This window comes from Vicugna pacos, chromosome 28 (genome assembly GCF_048564905.1).
Source record: "Vicugna pacos chromosome 28, VicPac4, whole genome shotgun sequence".
In the NCBI taxonomy this organism is placed as follows: Eukaryota; Metazoa; Chordata; class Mammalia; order Artiodactyla; family Camelidae; genus Vicugna; species Vicugna pacos.
The window spans coordinates 11,292,056-11,309,620 of record NC_133014.1 but is presented as its reverse complement, the minus strand read 5'-3'; the positions used below and the strand labels follow the sequence as shown (position 1 = coordinate 11,309,620).

The 17,565-nt window shown below is 55.7% G+C and overlaps 1 protein-coding gene across 9 annotated transcripts in view; it reads right to left on the bottom strand.

Annotated features, from left to right (window-relative positions):
* PSD4 (pleckstrin and Sec7 domain containing 4) overlaps positions 1-17,565 on the bottom strand; it is a 34,997-nt gene that overhangs the window by 10,764 nt on the left and 6,668 nt on the right. For 2 of the 9 annotated variants that reach the window (XM_072951488.1, XM_072951493.1), the window contains exons 2-5: positions 3,339-4,411; positions 2,139-2,264; positions 1,770-1,851; positions 898-1,279 (exon numbers count right to left, since the gene is read on the bottom strand). In XM_072951488.1, the coding sequence (XP_072807589.1) occupies positions 898-1,279; positions 1,770-1,851; positions 2,139-2,264; positions 3,339-4,301 (1,553 nt within the window). In that variant the 5' untranslated portion in view covers positions 4,302-4,411. Of the gene's footprint in view, positions 1-897; positions 1,280-1,769; positions 1,852-2,138; positions 2,265-3,338; positions 4,412-4,627; positions 4,763-5,036; positions 5,136-10,616; positions 10,868-17,565 lie in introns of those variants that run through there. The other 7 variants (XM_072951489.1, XM_072951490.1, XM_072951492.1 and 4 more) reach the window with 7 other exon arrangements.

Here is a 17,565-nt window from a genome sequence, read left to right as displayed (position 1 = left end):
AAAGTATGGTGCTCATTTTTGGTGGATTTACTTTTATTTGGGGGTTGAACTAACTTTAATTTTTGGTATAATGAACCCTCTCTTTTTAGGTACTAAGGGACTCCTCTGATCACCTCTGAACATCTCCAGGGAATGGTTTTCCAGCTACAGAAGGAAGATGCTTCTTCGGTTTCTGGCACTGCCTGAGGCTCTGTCACCATCAGCCAGTAAAACTGAGATGGAAGTGGGGTTAGCCATCCAGTTAGTGCAACACTGGGTCCGTGACCTGAACCACCACTGGCTTCCCCGGTCTCTCCCATAGGACCCCGATTCGGCCAACCCGGGAACAAAACCCCTTTCCCAGGTGACATCCTGGGGCAGGTGGACATCTAGGCTGGTTTTCCAGTTGGCCTATTCCTACTTCTGGTCACAGTTCTGGGGTTCCCCAGTCCTGCTGTGGACCCCGAGATCCACCATTCCCTTGGTCCCAGTCAAACCTCCCCTTGCTGTTCCGGCTTCCCCTGAGGCCCCAGCCAGCGCCCTGGGCCTCCCAGACACATCCTCAAACTCAAAGCCACACCCCGAGCTCTGACCTTCCCTCTCCCCAGACCTGCTTAGCACAGCCCCCATTTTTCGGGGCACGTGGCCCTGGTTAGGTCCCTGAACACCTCCTTGTTCTCTCCTGGTGTCCAGCTGTGGACACGGCCCCCTGGCTCCGCCTCGGCACGCCCAGATCCTGCCCCACGTGTGTGGCTGGCTGCTGTCTGGTTTCTTGTGTTTCCGAACCCTGCAGTCGAGTAATCCCGGCTTACAGATTAGAACACTGAGTCCCAGCGGGCACTCCTCATGCCCCCCCCAGGCTGGGTGCTCTTCAACGCTCGCATGATCAGGAGGCAGAGGGCCGGGCAGAACACTCACCCTCCTGCAGAGGGCAGGCGATCGGCGGGCCGGACAGCTCCAGCCTCCGCAGGCCTGGCTGGGCCTTCTCTCTTCACTTCCTTCTCTGGCTTTGGGGCCTCTCCAGCCTCCTCTTTCTCCAGGGAACCGAGATCCGCCCCATCTGTCTCCAAAAGCGAAGGGTTTGAAGCATCTAGTGTCCACTTGGGAAGAACGCCGCCTGAGGGGCGGCCTCGGAGCTGCGGGCTGCCTTCCTGGGAGGACACGGGGCTGGGCTGGGGGCCGGGGCCTCTGGCCTCAGACTCAGGGCTGCTCGGCTCCGGCGAAGAAGCTGGGCTCTCCCAGGGGCCGGGGGCCACGGCGCAGGGAGCAGACTCCTGGGGACACTCTGTATCCCTGTCACCTGAGAGAGAGCGTGGAGTGAGGCTGGCACGGGGCAAGGGGCAGGCTGAGGGCCAAGGGGCCTGGCAGAGCCGGGAGAACAGCCTGGGCCGACCCTCCAGCAGCCCCTCCCTGGGGCTCCTCCCTGGAGCCGCACATTCTGTCCCTCCCTCGGGCAGTGACCTCCCACATGCAGAGGGAGCGGGCACAGGGCTCCCAGGACATCAGCCCCGAGGCAGCGGGGGATTCAGGACTTGCTGCATCACTAAGACCCAAAAATGCGGCGCTTTTGTGCTTTTGTTCATTTACTCAATAAGGTGATTATCTTAAAACCCATTGCATTGATGAAGTCATAGAAGCAGAAGCAGGATTTAACCCAAGTCTGTCCAGCTCCAACTCATCACACGGGGACCCTTTAATGACATCCCTGGATCCAAGAATGATCTCTGTCCCCACTCCAGATCCCAAAGCCTCTAACCGCCCAATTTCCCAGACCCTATATTGGCTCTCACCTCTGTCCTGGGAGCTAAGAGGCTCCCGGGGCCAGGAAGGAACGTCCTCTGTCTGCCAGGCCTCTGGGCTGGGCAGAGCCTGCTGAGAAAGACACAGGGTATCCATGAGCCCTGGGGGCACTGAGAGGTGAAGGGGGCAGTCCAGGCAGAGGGAGGGGAGGAAGGGGAGAGGGACCATGAGTATGCAGAGCCCCTCCCTCCCTGCTGTCCTCACACCCAGACCACACGGCCTTGGTCTGGGCCTCAGTTCCGAAGAGGCACCCCGGATGGGACCCACAACCTAGGGGTGCTGGGCCCCGGAAATCACCGGGTTTATGTTCTTCCTTTACAGATGGAGGAGATGAGGCCCAGAGAGGGGAAGTGACTTGCCCAAGGTTGCACAGGATGTATGGCGGGGCTGGAGGCAGATCCCACAGGTCCTGTTTCCCAGGTCAATGCTTTGTCCACACAGGATGCCGCCGGTGGGGCAGGGTCATGACTTTGTCCCAGAGGAGTCTTCAGGAAGAAGAGGAGAAGAGAGAGCTTTGCCCCGAGGGAAACTGTTCCCAGAGCCTTTCCCACACCCCACCGAGCCTCCCTCCCAGGTGCGGCTCAGATGGCCCTGCCTCCTGCCGCACCCACCCAAGGAGGGGCTGTGTTAAAGGGAGGGCAACAGCCCCCAGGTGGTGGGCTGGGCTTTGTCATCCGGGATGGAATCAAACCTCAGCTCTGGGGACAGGGCTCCCCAGCTTCCCTCTGAGGACCCCAGGAGCCCTGGAGCAACTGGGCCCCAGAAGGCATCTCAAAGGACAGAGCCATGACCACCCTGCATGGGGACCCCAGCCTGTGGGTGGAGTTGCCTGGACAGTGAGCAACTCCTCTGACCTCAGGGTCAGATGAGAGCCGCGCTGGTCGCCAGCGCTTCCCCACTGTTCTCCGGGATGGGAGAGATGAGAAGGTTACAGCCCTGCTCTGCCAGCTTCAATTTCCTTATCTCTTACGCAGAGGGCCTCCCTGGGAAAAATGTGCTCACATAACTTGTCCCCATGACTGGTGCTGGCTGATATCAAGGACCTCGGCTGTTGTCCTAGGGGCCTGATCTAACGGCACTGGACGCGCGGAAAGATGGTGAGCTCAAAGTAACAAAATGCTGAAATCTCTCCCTAAAAGAGAGAACTCTTCGAGTAGGCGTCCCCCATCGGGGCAGAGGCCGCCCCTGCAGGCTGGCCCCTGCCCTGTCACAGTCGGGACTGTCCTAGAGGTGGGAGCGGAGAGGCTGAGACTGGCCCGGAACGCGCTGCACCCGGAGGAGCTGACTGTTCAAGTGTGTCCAGACGCAGCCCCTTGGAGCTGGTGAGAGGGAGACATTTGTACGCTTAATTGTCATCACATTCATTTGACATCATGGCATCTGTAAAATGTCCTCTAATTCTGAAGGCCATGATGGTTCTGTCCTTCTGCTATATGTCACTCCAGCATCCCCAAAGGCCTGAGCATCTGGAAAGTGTTCGGGGCCCACTGACCGCTGAGGAAGTCCATCCCCCCATGTTCCCAGGCACGGCCTGGGGCCGTCCCAAGGGCTCGGCTTACCTCACTCTCCTCCTGGCTGGGAGGTGCTGCGGGAGGCCCCTCAGGGGTGGTGGCCGCGTCCCCCACAGCCCAGGAGAAGGAGTGCGGTCTGTACGTGGGCACAGGGAACGGAGGCGTGGTGGGGCTGCTGGACTGCGCTGTGCCGTCCCCCAGATCGGGCTCCTGGCCCTGCTCCCATGGCATTCTGTCTCCTGGGAGGGGAGACTCCAGGGGCCCAGTCCTCACGTCTGCACAGAAGTCTGAGAACCCCCAGGAAAAATGAGCCTCAGAAGCACTGGTGTCCGAGCAAGGGCTCTCTAGGAAGACGGGGTTGTCAAAGAACACGCTCTCCTCCTCGGGCCCCCACTCCGGGGAGGAGTCAGGCGCCCCCTCCCTTGGCCACCCCGGGTTCTGGGTCTCCACTTCGGGCCCGCTGCTGTCCTCCCCCGAGGCCTCGTCCACGTCCACAGGTAGGCTGGGGCGGAGACCCGAGTCCCGGTGGCCCGCTGCGCTGGGGAAAGTGGGGAGGTCCGCAGGGGCCGTGGGGAGGCAGCATCTCAGCTCAGCTCTGAACCCTTCCGTCTTCTCCAGCTCCTCCTCCAGGTCCAGGACGCACATCTGGGCCTGCAGGATGCCCGCCCAGAACATCACCTGGGTGGACGTGCTCTGGCTCTGCCTGGGGCTCCCCAGAGGATGGCTGTCCCTGGGGGACCCGGGGGGTACTGCCTTCTGCCCCGGTCCCCCCTGGGAAGAGCTGCTCCCCAGATGCATGCGTTCTGGGCTGGTGCCCCTGGGAGGACCATCTTGCCGTGTGGAATCAGGAGGGTCAAAGGCCCAGGTCTGTTCCCCGCAAGGTTCAGGAGGATCCGGACGGCCACGCGTTTCCCTCGGGTGCACTCCTGGGTGGGGCAGGTTGTCTCCCAGACATATGTTGAGAAATTCCACGGGTTTGAGGTGTTCAGACAGTCTGTCGTCATCCATCATCCAAGAGCGTAAACTCTGCCGGAGTCCCCAGAAGCATCCGCCTTCACAAGCCCATCGTGTGGATCAGAGGGAGCGCTGGCCAAGGGGGTGACTGGGACCCCGTGTCTACCCTGGAAGTGCCCAGAGCAAATACAGGTTAGCCCTGGGCTGTCAGCCCCCGGAGGCACACATCTAGCAAGTTACTTGTGGTTTGGAGTGCCTGCCGCATCACATCTGTAGCCCTGGCCAAGAGATGCTGCCCTGCAGGGTGAGGGCTGTACTGTCCGCACTGTGTGACCCACCACCGCAGCCTGCACCAGGGTGGCACCTGCCCCGGAGACACTCGCCTGTTGGCTGAAGGAGGTCTGAGCGGCTTAGCTGAGGAAGATGAACTGGGCAAACCAGATCTTTCTCTCGGGAATCCGGACTAGAGAATGCTGAGATTAGGGTGACTGGCAGCAGGAGCAAAGGGTACAGAATGCCTCAAAACAGCATGAAAGCAGCGACAAATCAAAAACCACACATAGTGGGCAGGGAAATAGCTCAGCGGTAGAGCTTAACAGGCACAAAGTCCCAGGTTCAATCCTTAGTACCTCGGTTAAAACAAACAAACAAACAAACAAACATAGCCACCTGCTCCCCTCCCCCCAGAATTTTTTGTTCAATGACACAAAGTATGTAGGAGCCAAAAAGACACAGACGAGAGGTGAGGGGAAGGGAGCGGGCTTGAGGCAGAAGCAACTTCCCGGCACCCACCTCTCGCCCACTTCAGGGCCCACCATTAGACACGCAGTGAGTGGGAATTCTCAGAGCTGGAAAAGCAAGGTTGGGTGGGGTGCTGCTCCTTAAGGTCACCTAGAAAGCAGAGCCAGACATTGTTCCTTCTTTCAGGAGGCGCCTGAGAGAGATGAGACAGGACCACTTGGAATTTCAGTTTCTTATTCTGCTTGAAAGCATCCTCGGAAAAGTCCCTCAAAATCAGAATCCTCTTCTGGGTTTTTACCTCTCCCCCTGTCCCAACCCACACATCCCTCACTTTGAGCAGAGTGAGAATCTGTAATTGCGGAACCAGGGCGGCAGGATTCTGAGGTCTTAGCCCCTGGAAAGGTCCCTGCCCAGCCCTTGGGGGCCCATCTACCAGTGAGTTCTCAGTCGGCCTCCCCAGTAAACTGTGACTTCCCAAAATGGGGGCCATTTCTTACTTTTAATCTTGTGTTTGATGCTCTGGATCCAATTGCTCTGAATCCTTCTTCTCCTATGGGTCTCCCACTCTGTAAGCTCAGTCTCATTCGAAGCTCTTTCTCTCTAACCCACTCCCGTGCCCCAGGTTACAGGCTGAGGACTCATATGCTTTGCTCCCTAAGACCTCAGCTGGCCCGAGTGGCAGTCCCTGGCTACCCTGCTCCCCCAAGCAGCTGTGCATTTTCTTTTTTTTTTTTTTTAACATTTTTTATTGATTTATAAAGCTGTCCATTTTCTATTCTCCCTCCTGTCTGGGTGACAGCCTTGCTATCGTCCTGTCTCCAAAGGGGAAGGGACAAGTACACTTCAGGACCCATCGTCTATAATCAGGCAACCCCTCTGAATCCAAAGCTCCCTCCCCAGGCCTGCCTGGAGAATGATCGAGTGTAAGGCGGTGAGACACCCCCCTCCCCACAGCAGGCTTCTCAAGCAACCAGCCTTTAGGGCTCAGGAAACATGAGGAAAACAGCTCCATTTAGGAGGTGGAGGGTGGCAGGGGGCCAGAGAAGCACCTGGTTTATAGGTACCTGAGCCCAGGGCATCCCCAGCTCCCTTCTCAGACCCCTTGTCCCCAGTCCCTGCTGAGACCTGGTCTATGTGTGCCCAGCTGGCTCCCCTGCTGAGACCCCTCATGCCTCCTCACATTGTATCTGCTGCCTCCCCACCTTAGGGGCCCATCTCCGTGGGCATCCCAGCATTCTGCCCAAATGACATCAACTCCCCACCTCTCAGTAGTCAATCACTTGACAAAAAAGCTCAAATACCAGTAACTGGAATGGGAAATGGCGGGCCGGGGCTGGCGGAAAGGGCATCCCACAATTTTTAATAAGACAGGAGTCCCCCTTTGCATGTATGTCCTTATAAATAAATACATCCATGAAATAAAGCAGCCGTCCAGGTAAATGTTAATGACCATGAGGACTGGACTGGCCTTCCCAGGAGATACTGAGTTTTCCTTGATAGATTCAGAGGGGAAAAAAAAAATCAGAGACCAGAGAGAAGAGAGCAGATGTCTGGGACCTGAAGAGGCTGAAGGGCCAGAGGAGGTGGGGTGGGGACTTGGGGTGGAGGGGAGGAAGTGGGGACAGACAGACAGATCCACCACTTGGGGGAGGAGGGATGTGGGCTAGCTCGGGCAGGACTCAGAACCTGGCTGCTCTCCATCCCTCTCTCGCATTTCAGAGCATTTACTCCACTGCGTAATTGCTAGTGTGTTAACCCACCCGGTTCTAGTTTGCCTCCCCTTCCCAGAACGTAAGCCCCGAGAAGGTTCTTTGTGCTCCTTGCTACAGCCGCCTCACTATGGCAACGCTGACTGCCGGTCACATTAGTGACTGATTGTGTTATACCCATTCCAGCCACAAAGTGCTGGGGCACATGGTTATCCTTCAGTTCAAGCGGTTAGAAACGAAGGTGAGTGTTGACTCCGGACCACCCAAGAGACACCCGGGGTTACAGAGCCTGGCGGGAGGTGCCCTGGCTCCAGGCAGGCAGGTCCACACGGGCAACACACAACCTCTTGGTAGAGTTTCCACATTTGGTAAATAAACAATAGCAGATACCCAATATTGGGGACATATTTATATTAAAAATCAACTCATTGTTTATCTGAAATTCTAATTTTGCGAGGCATTCAGTATCATACCTGGCAACCCAACCCTGTGGAAACAGTGCACCCCCGCAGCGTGTGGTTCACCCAGCTCATGCTTTGCAGCCTTGAGACACGGGATTCCATTGCCCTCCGACCATCAAAGAAGCAAGGCTCAGAGGGCTTCAGAAATGTGCCTGGGTAGCCCAGCTGGTGGCGGGGGCAGCTGGGGTCTGAGCCCAGGGCTGCGGCTCCCTGAAGTACCACTTTCTCTTCCCACCCGTAAATCAACTCCCTTGGGCGCTCATGGACTGAATGAAGCATGAGTTTCCTCTGAAAACTGAATTCTTCTCTTTCCTCCGCTATCCAGGGCAGGGCCTGCCCCACTCCAGAAATGTTTGTGAAAATCAAAGATGCAAGATGGATGGGTGGGTGGGAGGGACAGATCCTCAGAAATCCCCCTCCTCAACAACCTTACAACCAGACTGGGGGGACTGAGGCTTTGAGAAGGAGATTTAGCATCATTATGACCTTATGACCTCCTCCTGAGGGCCAGTCTGGCCATGAACCAATCACGCCTTCCTCCCTAAGGGCAGAGCTTTCCCAGAGTAGCTCCTGCCAGGCCAGCCCAGCCCCCAAAACGCCCACCTGGGTCCTGCCTCTGGGGCAGCGGCTGGACAGAAAGGAGGAGATTTTGGTACCTGTTCAGCCACCGGTCTGTGCTCTCCACCTGCAGAAGGGACGCTGGAATTGCGGGTTTGAGAAGTTTCTCGCCCTTTCTCTTTCTCTATCTCTCCCTCCCCATCCTCCTCCCCCACACACCTCTCTCCTCTCCTCTCCTCTTTCACTGCTCCTCCCTGAATGAAGAGACAGGATGACCTGAAGGAGAGGTCACTTCGTACAGTCACCAAGCAAGGGGTGGGAGGCCAGGGGTCAAGGATGGAGACCAGCCTCTGTTTTTTGGAGGCAGAGGCAAGCCAGGCACTGGGGAGCAGAGTCCAGGTCTCATGCATCTAAAATTTTCCTAGTTTACTTTTTTTTTTCCCACCCCAGGAGTTTTATGAAATCTCTTCTGAAATCGTTCTCAGGAATCCTCACCAGGACACAGGAGGGAGAACGCGTCTGCCACTGGCCTCTGAAGCGGGTTCTGCTACCTCTGAAATGAGCGACCCTTCATTTTCCAAGGACCAGGATGGCTCAGGAAGCTTAAGGAAAAGTTCTGGGAGAAGGAGAATGGTTCTTTGGGATCTAAGAAAATGCTCAGAGCTCCAGAAGCCAGTGAGGGGAAGGAGCAGGCAGGAAGCTGAGATGGGGAGGAGGGAGGCGACGTTCCATGGGGTGGCCCCCTCAGGGCTCCCTCTAGAGCAGTGATCACTGCAGGGGCTGAGTTCATGTAAGGACATGGGAGTTAAAGGACACAGAAACCAATGGCGGGGGACCAGGAGGAAAGGTGTCCCTTCCACCCCCACCCACCCCCACCTTGGGCTTCAAGGCAATGTCTTTTTGATTTTGGGGCAGGAAGGAGCCCAGATGGCACCCGGCTCATCCTTTCTAAGAGTGGGTTTGCTTTCCACCCACCGCTTGGGCACACGGCCTGTAACCCTGAAGTGCCGGGAGGCCGGGCGAGAGCCTGCCTCAGCGGACAGGTGACAGCGTGGGTGTCCTGCATTCAGTCCCCGCTCACCCAACACCTGGAGGCTCACAGACTAGACTCAGATCCTCTGGTCAAAACCCTCACCTGGTTCCTTGTCTGTGAAAGAAGGAAATAAGATGAAGAAAGCTGCACTGGAGATTTGTTACAAAATGGGAGGGGGTTCAAGTGCTAATCCAGGGCCCGGCCCTTGGTAGGTGCTCAGAAAGACCATGTCCTGCTCAGACTAACTTTGCTGCTTTGCAGGTCCATTGGGAGAAGCCAAACAGATAAAAACAAACAACCCTCCGCGACAGGCAGCCTCAGCCCAGGGGGCACCCTCCGCCCCTCCAGAAGCCGGCCTTGAATCTCCATTCCGGAGTGTCCGTCTCTCCATCTCTCTCCTTTGAAGCTTTCAGAATCAGCAAGCACTGCTTCCTTTTGTCCTAGAAAAGCTTCCTTCCTGTGCAAAAAGCCATCTCCTCCAGGGATTTAGGAGGTGACCTGCCGGCTCCTGCTAGGACTGTGGTCCCTGAAGGCAGGAGCTGAGGATAGAGACCTGGCCACCCACCCCATCTGGAGTTACAGAACAGATGCCCCCCCACCTCGTGAATCTGAGGCCAGAGCACCCATGATACATGACTGGGGCCACCCCACATCCTGCCCACACGGAAGGAGCCTTCATGCAAATGTGCAGAGAGAGGAGAGACAGACACACACCAGTGGTGCTGAGAACCCTGAGGTGGGGTCAGCTGGAACTCAGGCATGGAAGAAAGGAGGGGGCAGAGGGGATGGTGGGGACAGAGAGGATGGTGGGGACAGAGAGGATGGTGGAGACAGAGGGGGTGGGGACAAAGAGGATTGTGGGTTAGAGAGCCAATGGGTCTTCACAGCAGCCACTGCCTGGGAAGGGGACAAAGAGGGCTCAGGGCCAGGCTGGGTCTGCCTCGCCCTTTCTTGGATCTCCTCCTTCCTCTAAAAAGAGTCCAGCAGCCCAAAATCCAACCCCTAGGCTGGGCAGTTCCTTGTCTGTAGAGGAGGGAGCGCTAGGGTGGGGAAGCCCTGAAGCCCGGGGAGACAGCCCTCCTGGCTCAGGCTGCAGCCCTGGTATTGATTGTCAGCTGAAGACAGGTCACCCTTCCCGCCCTTTCAGCAGAGGAGTGGGATCTTAGGCCCTAGGATGAGGGGGCGGGGGCCGAGGATAACAACTTCAACTAGGAGGCCTTACAGTGTCCCCAGCAGGGACGCCTTTGGGAGTGAGATGGTTCCTGATACCCACCAGGTCCACAGGCCTAAGCCACAGCTGCCTGGGGAAACCAGCAAGTCGGCCCCCTCCCCTTAACCCAGCCTCTCTGGGGGCGGGGGTCCCGAAGGCAACATGGGCTGGGAGCCCCGAGTCTGAGCTCCTATGGTGACCACACCCAAGGCTGCCCCCGCCCCAAAGCCCCAGCCCAGACGGCTTCCTTCTCTCCAGGGTCGAGGGGTCAAGGCTCACTTGGGCCTCTGGCCACACAAGCCCCCAGTGGGTACCTGTCACAGCAGTCACCAGCAACCCAGGAGGCCACAGGAGGCTGAAGGAGGGGCTTCCTTGGCCCCCTCACCCTTCACGACTGCAGCCCCCCAGGGGCCCTGGGGAGGCTGGGCTAAGTGGGGGCCAGACTGGGAGGGGCAGGCTGAGGGAGGAGGGGGCCAGAGGGGAGGGAGGGAAAGGATGAGCGGCAGCCCAAGGCCGGCTCGCGGCAGGTGCACACGCAGTAGGCCTACAGAGCCCTGCTTCCTGCCCCACCTGCCCCGGCAGGCGCCACAGAGGCCCACACATGACTCCACATCCCTGGGCACCTTCCCTGCCCCCACCCCAGGCAGGCACCCTGCTCACCTCCGAAGGGCCCAGAGGGAAGGGATGAGCGAGCCCTGCTCCCCAGGAGCCGTCCTGCTGCTCGGTCGGTCGGTCAGTCTGCCCCGTGAACATGAACGTGAACGTGGCGGCCGGAGCTTCCGACTTCCGCTCCCTTCACCACACTCACCCTCCTGCTCCCCGTGGCCTCCAGGGGCTCCCCAGCTGCTCTGCACCTCACTTCCTGCCCCAGAGTCAAAAGCCCCGCTCCCAAGCCCAGCACCTCTGGCCCCCTGCCCCCTGCCCTGCTCCCAGGGCCCCCACCCTGGCTCGGCCCAGAGTCAAGGGCCAGGAAGACAGAAAGAGGAAGGTGCAGCCCCCGGCTGTGAACACGCCCCACCCCTCCTCCCTGAGGTTCTGTCATCAGGTTCTCATCTCTGCCCGGCTCTTGGTTCCTCACAGGGCACCCGGGGGACTCGGGAGGGCCCTGGGGCTGGCAACTTTCCTTTTTCTGTCAATTTCTGTGTGGCTATGTCTCCTGGAGGTCATAACGGCACCCAATACAAGTGTCTTAAAGTGACGAAGTGTCCCCCAGTAGCCCCTGAGTCACCCCTCTCACCAAATGATGAAGCATTAAGAGATCCATGAGGCAGGCTCAGAGAGGCTAAGCCACTGCCCAGGGTTGCACAGCTGAGAAATCACAAAGTTGTGGTTAGAACTCAGAGCATCTGACCACATGAACCAACCGTCATCTGTTTCCCACGGCTGAATTCCTGATGTATGTCCGTGGGATACAGGTCACAGGTTTCCACGAGTATGCGATGAGGCTTGGGGGGACCACACTCTGTACCATTCTCTTCTCCCTCCACACAATCTATTCTCCAGCCTTAGTGACCACCAGCTTCCCTGCTAAGGGTCTGAAGACCCCCACCCCACCCCGAGCTCCTGCCCAGGGGACTCCTCCATTCCAAGTCCCATCATCAAAGGGTCTCAGACCCAGGCCAGCCTGGCCCACAATGTAGAGGGCATGGGTCCCGCTGGAGCCCCCCTGCAGCTGCACCCCACCCCCAACACACACACACACACACGAACAGAGGGCGTGGAGTCCAGTGGGATGTGCTTACCAGGCCTTTCTCCATCACGCTCGGGGCACCCAGGAGCCTGGGATTCTCTGCCTCCCAGACCCACCAGGCCTCATCCTCCACCCCACCCCTGCCCCCTGGGGACACTGCATCACCGTTCTGCGCAGCCCTAGACCTGGGGGGAACATCTGACCACTGAACCAATGGTCATGGGCCGTGTCCATGGGGGGGACAGGGACTGGACCTGGGGGCCGGCCGCCCTCTACACGCACGGGCAGCACCAAGCCACTGTGGGGAAGAAAACAAGAAGGGGCTGAAAGGCTGGGGGTGGGCTCTGCCACACGCCACCTTCAGCGGAGGCCGAGAATCCTAATTCACACCTGGACCTCCAGTTCATCATTAAGATGGGAGGCAGGAGAAGACGACACACTTCATACGTAACAGTTTGTCAGCTGCAGAGTTTTAATATTGACACATCCAAACACCTCTCGGTGGGGCGCTCGACTGTTCGCTTTCTGGGGCTGGTAAAAGCCAGGGGCAGGTTTCTGTCAAAGTCAGCGCAACGCACGCCTGGTTTATGACCTCCCATGAGCTGCTCCTCCCCCTGTATTGGGGATTTTACAACACCGTGCCCAGCCAGGGAAGCCAGAAACCTCAAGCCACCTCGGCCTAAACGCGAACCCTCGCTCGGGCATCCGGGGGGTCTGGAATGTGGCCACAGCTCAGCCAGCACCATCTCCGTGCCGTCCCAGTGCGAGAAGCTGCTGAGCATCAGGAATAAAGCCCCGGGCCCCCGTCCTCAGGCGCTTCCACTGTAGTGACAGACAGAAACTGGGCAAGGAGGTAATCAGTGTGTGATTATACACTGTGATGATGCTGAGGAGAGAAGGCGTGGGGAGAGAGGAAAGGGAGCACTGGGGGCAGCTCACTGACATCGGAGGCCAGGAGCACCGCATCCCCGCGAAGAGGAGCCAGCACATGATGAGAGCGGGGTAGGCAATACAGGCAAGAGTAACTTTTTGCCTGAGACTGGAAAGGTCTCTGTGAGTCAAGGGAACAGAAAGCCAGCCAGCGTGGCCGGTGCAGCCAGCCTAGGGGAGGGTGGGAGAAGAGGGTGGGGCTGGATGCCACGGGGTCCCCAGGGGTAAGCCAGGGTGCTGGGTAAGCAGGGAAGTGACAGGTGTATTTACTTTTATTTAGTTATTTGTTGCTGTATGGAGCCTCCAGAGTCGAGGGCTCAGTGAGACAGGGAGACCAGGCAGGGGCTGGGTGACAGTCTAGAGGAGGCGGCATGGTGGCTTGGAGGGGGGCGGAAATGGCAGGGAAGGGGAGACAGAGGGCATGGGGCCACTATCTGGGATGCTCGGTTGAATCTGCTACCTAAGTAGACGTGAGAGGCAAAGATGAGAGTCAAGGGCAGCTCCTAGATGTCTGGCATGAGCAACTTGGGTGGGTGGTAATGGGATTTGCTGAAATGGGAGAGACCTGGGAGATGAGGCTTCGTGGAGAACACCAGGAGTTTCACTTTTTAAATGTTAGGTCTGAGGTATCTGTGAGATACCCCTGCAGGCCTAGCTTGCACCTGGAGCTGACGGGAGGGGCTGGGCTGCAGAAATGAGCTCGAGTGTGACCAGCAGGAAGGTGGCCTGTGCTGGGGGCTGGCGGAGCCTCCCCATGAGAAGCCTGCAGAGGTGAGAGAGAAGGGGCGGCCAAGGAGCGAGAGAAACACTGCAAGGGTGTGTTGTCACCGAGACAAGAGAGGCGATAGTTAACTTCAGGAGGAAGTGGTCAGCTGTGTCAAACACTACTGGAGAGTGTCTGTGCAAAGTGACCGCTAAATGTGGCCACACGGAGGTTCTGGACAAGCCAGGGGTGGAGGCCGGCGCCACGAGGTGAGGATTGATTAGGAGCTGAGGACAGGGGTCTGCCCCCTCCACGTCTGTATGAATCTGCATCCTCCCTGACTGTGAACTTCTCAAAGGCAAGGATGGTCCACTCACCTCAACCGCTACCCAGCTTGTGCTGCAGAGGGCCTGGCTCATAACTGCTCCACAACCATGTGATGAAGAAATGGGTCAAAGCCGCTCATCTCCCTTCCCTTGTTCACATCAGAAATACCGTGGGAAGTGGAATCTGCCTCTCCCCTCTCCTCCCAGGCAACCAGTTCTGTGTGTTTGGTGTGTGCATCTGGGGGGACCTGGGGGTATGGCTAGGGGGTGGGTCCTGCTTTCAGCAAACTCCAAGAAGAGACTCCCAGACTCCTGCACTCACCACCTTTGTCCCAACTCCTAGAACTTTCACCTCCTCCCCAAGATTGATGACCCAGGAGCAAAACTGGATGGAATATCCACAGGCAAGGAGGGCCCCCAGCTCACAGGGTGAGAGGCTGCCATGTGGACAGAGAAACTGGCTTCTGCCCCAGAGGCCCTGTCGCGGTGAGCCTTGATCCTCCCACTCCCGGGGGGGGTCTCTGCCCAGCACCCCCGCCCTCAGGGCCCAGCGTACAGACATGCAGCCTCCTGACATGACCACAGCCTGAGGGCAGACAGCCTTGCCAAGCAGCCCCTTCCTGCCTCCCTGGAGGTGGCGACTTCCTGTTTGCCCGCAGAGGAAGCCACTGAGCACAGGTGGGGAGGCGGCTTTGCACACACTGAGCGACTGCGGAGCAGAGCCCACCTTCCAGGAAGGGAGCTCTGAGGAGTTCAGTGCACAGTCCGCCCTCCTCAGAGGCAGAGGGAGGCAGCAGAGGAAGGGAATGGGCTCCTGACTTAGAAGTCCCTTTCACAGAGAGCCCCTTGGTGCTGAAACTCGCCAGGCCCTTTCCAAGCAGCATCTCCAAGCTCTCGAGTCTGGGGTTGGGGTGGGGGTGTTAATTATCCTCATGCTACAGAGCAGAGGAAGAGACTGAGGGTCAGAGCAGTCACCCAGTCTGGGCTCGAACCCAGGACCACGGAACCAAATGCACTTTGTGTGATACCCGGTTACCATCTGCCCGCTGCTGACTTGAAAGAGCGAGACTTCTTTCCAAGCGAGCAGGGCTACTGACAGCCCAGCCTGAACTCACTTCTACGATACAAAGCTTATGAAAACCCCTGTGCTAATGGAGCCCACTACCGTCCTTCTGGGGGTACCAGCTACCAGGTAGGGTGAGAGCCAAGGCCAGAGGCACCTCAACAGACCCCCGTGTCCCTGACCTTGTCTCCCTGAAGGGTTTCTCCCTTAGGGAGGCCCGGGCGTCAGGCAATCCCATGATCTTTCCTCCAGAAAATACCTGATTCCCTCCCAGCTCTCCTGCCGCCACCGTCCTGGGCCCTCAGGCAGGACAGACAGGAGGACCCGCTTCCCTAAACATTCCTCTGCCGGCGTAGATGGTGACAGTCCCGCTGGCCAAATGGACTGTGGGCTCCCTGGGGATCGGAGCAGAGAGCCAGGAGATAGGGCCAGGATTAGGGCTTCCAGGGACTGAGCCCGTGGCAGGGGTCCCCAGTGCCCCTCCCTAATGCCTGTGGGCTCAGACTGGGAGGGAGAGGACTCCCAGAGGCCACGCAACGAGAAAAGGGGGGACGGCCCAGCGGAAACACCATCACCAACCTCCCAACACATACGGGGCACCAACGCTGCCCTTGTTTTTCTGGGGGAGGACAGGAAGTCATTATTATGAAAGTGAGTGACAAGCTTCTGTCTCTTAGACTTGGTTGCCCAATCCCGTGGTGGGTACAGTAACCAGAGGAGATGTCCCTAATCGGCTGGTGGACAGGTGCCCAGGCCACTGCTCCCTGGCCCTCCTCTTTCTTGGCACCAAAGTCTGGCCCCGGCTGCTCTCTTCCCAGGCTCCCCGGCGGGGCTCCCTCCCAGCGCCGCCCTGTGTTTTCAGATGAGCATTTTCCCTGAAGTCACTTGTCCTGGGTCTGTCCTTCTCAGGTAAGCAGTGAGCAGGGGTCTACAGTTATTCACCTCCATCCCCGAGCCCCTTGGCACCCAGAACATGCTGTCAAACATCTGTTGAAGCGCACGTGCATTAAGATGTTTATAAAAGCAAAAAATGCCCCCAACCTCAACAGCCATAGTCCAGAAACAGATAAATTATGGTATGGCCATAGAGCCATATGGTGAACTTTTAATGATCTTGTTTTTGAAGTGTATTTAATGAAGTGTGAAGATTCTTATGGTATACTCTTAAGTAAGAAAATCCATTATATATTCAGTATGGGCTCAATTTTTAAAAAAATTGGTGTCCTCAAAAAACTAAAAAAGGACTTACCCTATGATCCAGCAATCCCACTCCTGGGCATATATCTGGAGGGAACTCTAATTCAAAAAGATATATGCACCCCAATGCTCATAGCAGCACTATTTACAATAGCCAAGACATGGAAGCAACCTAAATGTCCATCAACACATGATTGGATAAAGAAGTTGTGATATATTTCTACAATGGAATACTACTCAGCCATAAAAAAGAATAAGATAATGTTATTTGCAGCGACATGGATGGAGATCATCATTCTAAGTGAAGTAAGCCAAAAAGAGAAAGAAAAATACCATATGTTATCACTCATATGTGGAATCTAAAAAAAGAAAAAAGAGGACACTCATGAACTCATCTACAAAACAGAAACAGACTTGCAGACATAGTAAACAATCTTATGGTTACTAGGGGAAAGGAGTGGGAAGGGATAAATTTGGGAGTTTGAGATTTGCAAATGTTAGCCACTATATATAAAAACAGATTTAAAAAAAAACACGAATTTCTTCTGTATAGCACAGAGAAATATATTCAATATCTTATGATAACCTTTAACAAAAATGAATATACATATATATATGCATGCTTGGGACATTGTGTGTATACCAGAAACTGATACATTGTAACTGACTATACTTCAATTAAACAAATCTGTTTGTGTATTTAGGCCATTAAATACCAAAACATTAATTGACAGTGGCTGTCAGTGGGTGGTAACAATACACATGATTTTAAGTTCTGGGTTTTTTTTGGTATGTACCTACTTTTCAAAAATAAGTATGTGTTTGTCATCAGCAGAAAGAAAGGTACTAAAAAATTAAACTTGTTGAATTAAATAATGATTGAATTTCTCTGCTCACTTTAAAGACGGGGCAGTTCTTTGCCAACCCCCATCCCCCTATTGCCAGTGGAGGCTGAGAACCAGTGTGGGACGGAGGAAGGGCTGGAGGAGCTGCACAGGTGTTCATTGAAAGACCCATCACTACTGCTGCCTCTCAACGGGCTGCCAGTGCCACCTCCCAGAAGTTGGTGGAGGGACCTATTCAGTGCCCCAGAACCAACACGAAGTTTATTTTAAAATGAAGACATTTGAAGAATGAAATAATGCCATTTGCAGCAACATGGATGGACCTAAAGATTATCATACTAAGTGAAGTAAGTCAGAGAAAGACAAATATCCTATGATATCACTTATATGAGGAAACTAAAAAAGATACAAATTTTATTTACAAACCAGAAATAGTCTCACAGACACAGAAAACAGACTATGGTTACCAAAGGAGTCAAGGAGGCGAATACATTAGGAGTTTGGGATTAACAGATACACACTACTACACACTACTATAAACGAGATAAACAACAAGGACCTAGTGTGTAACACAGGGAACTATATTCAGTTTCTTGTAATAAGCTATAATCACTTTGTTGTACACTTGAAACTAACATTGTAAATTAACTACACTTCAATAAAAAAAATTTTTTTAAATAAATAAATAAAGATGCAGATATTTGAGATTCCACAGATGCAGCAAGAAGTATTCTCAGAGCGTCCCTTATCTGACTAAAAGCAGCAACTACTGAGAAATAAGGCTGCTGCCATAAATTCCTTCTGCAGGGCAGATCTACTCCCAGAAGGGAGAACTCAATAAAACCTACCCCAAAG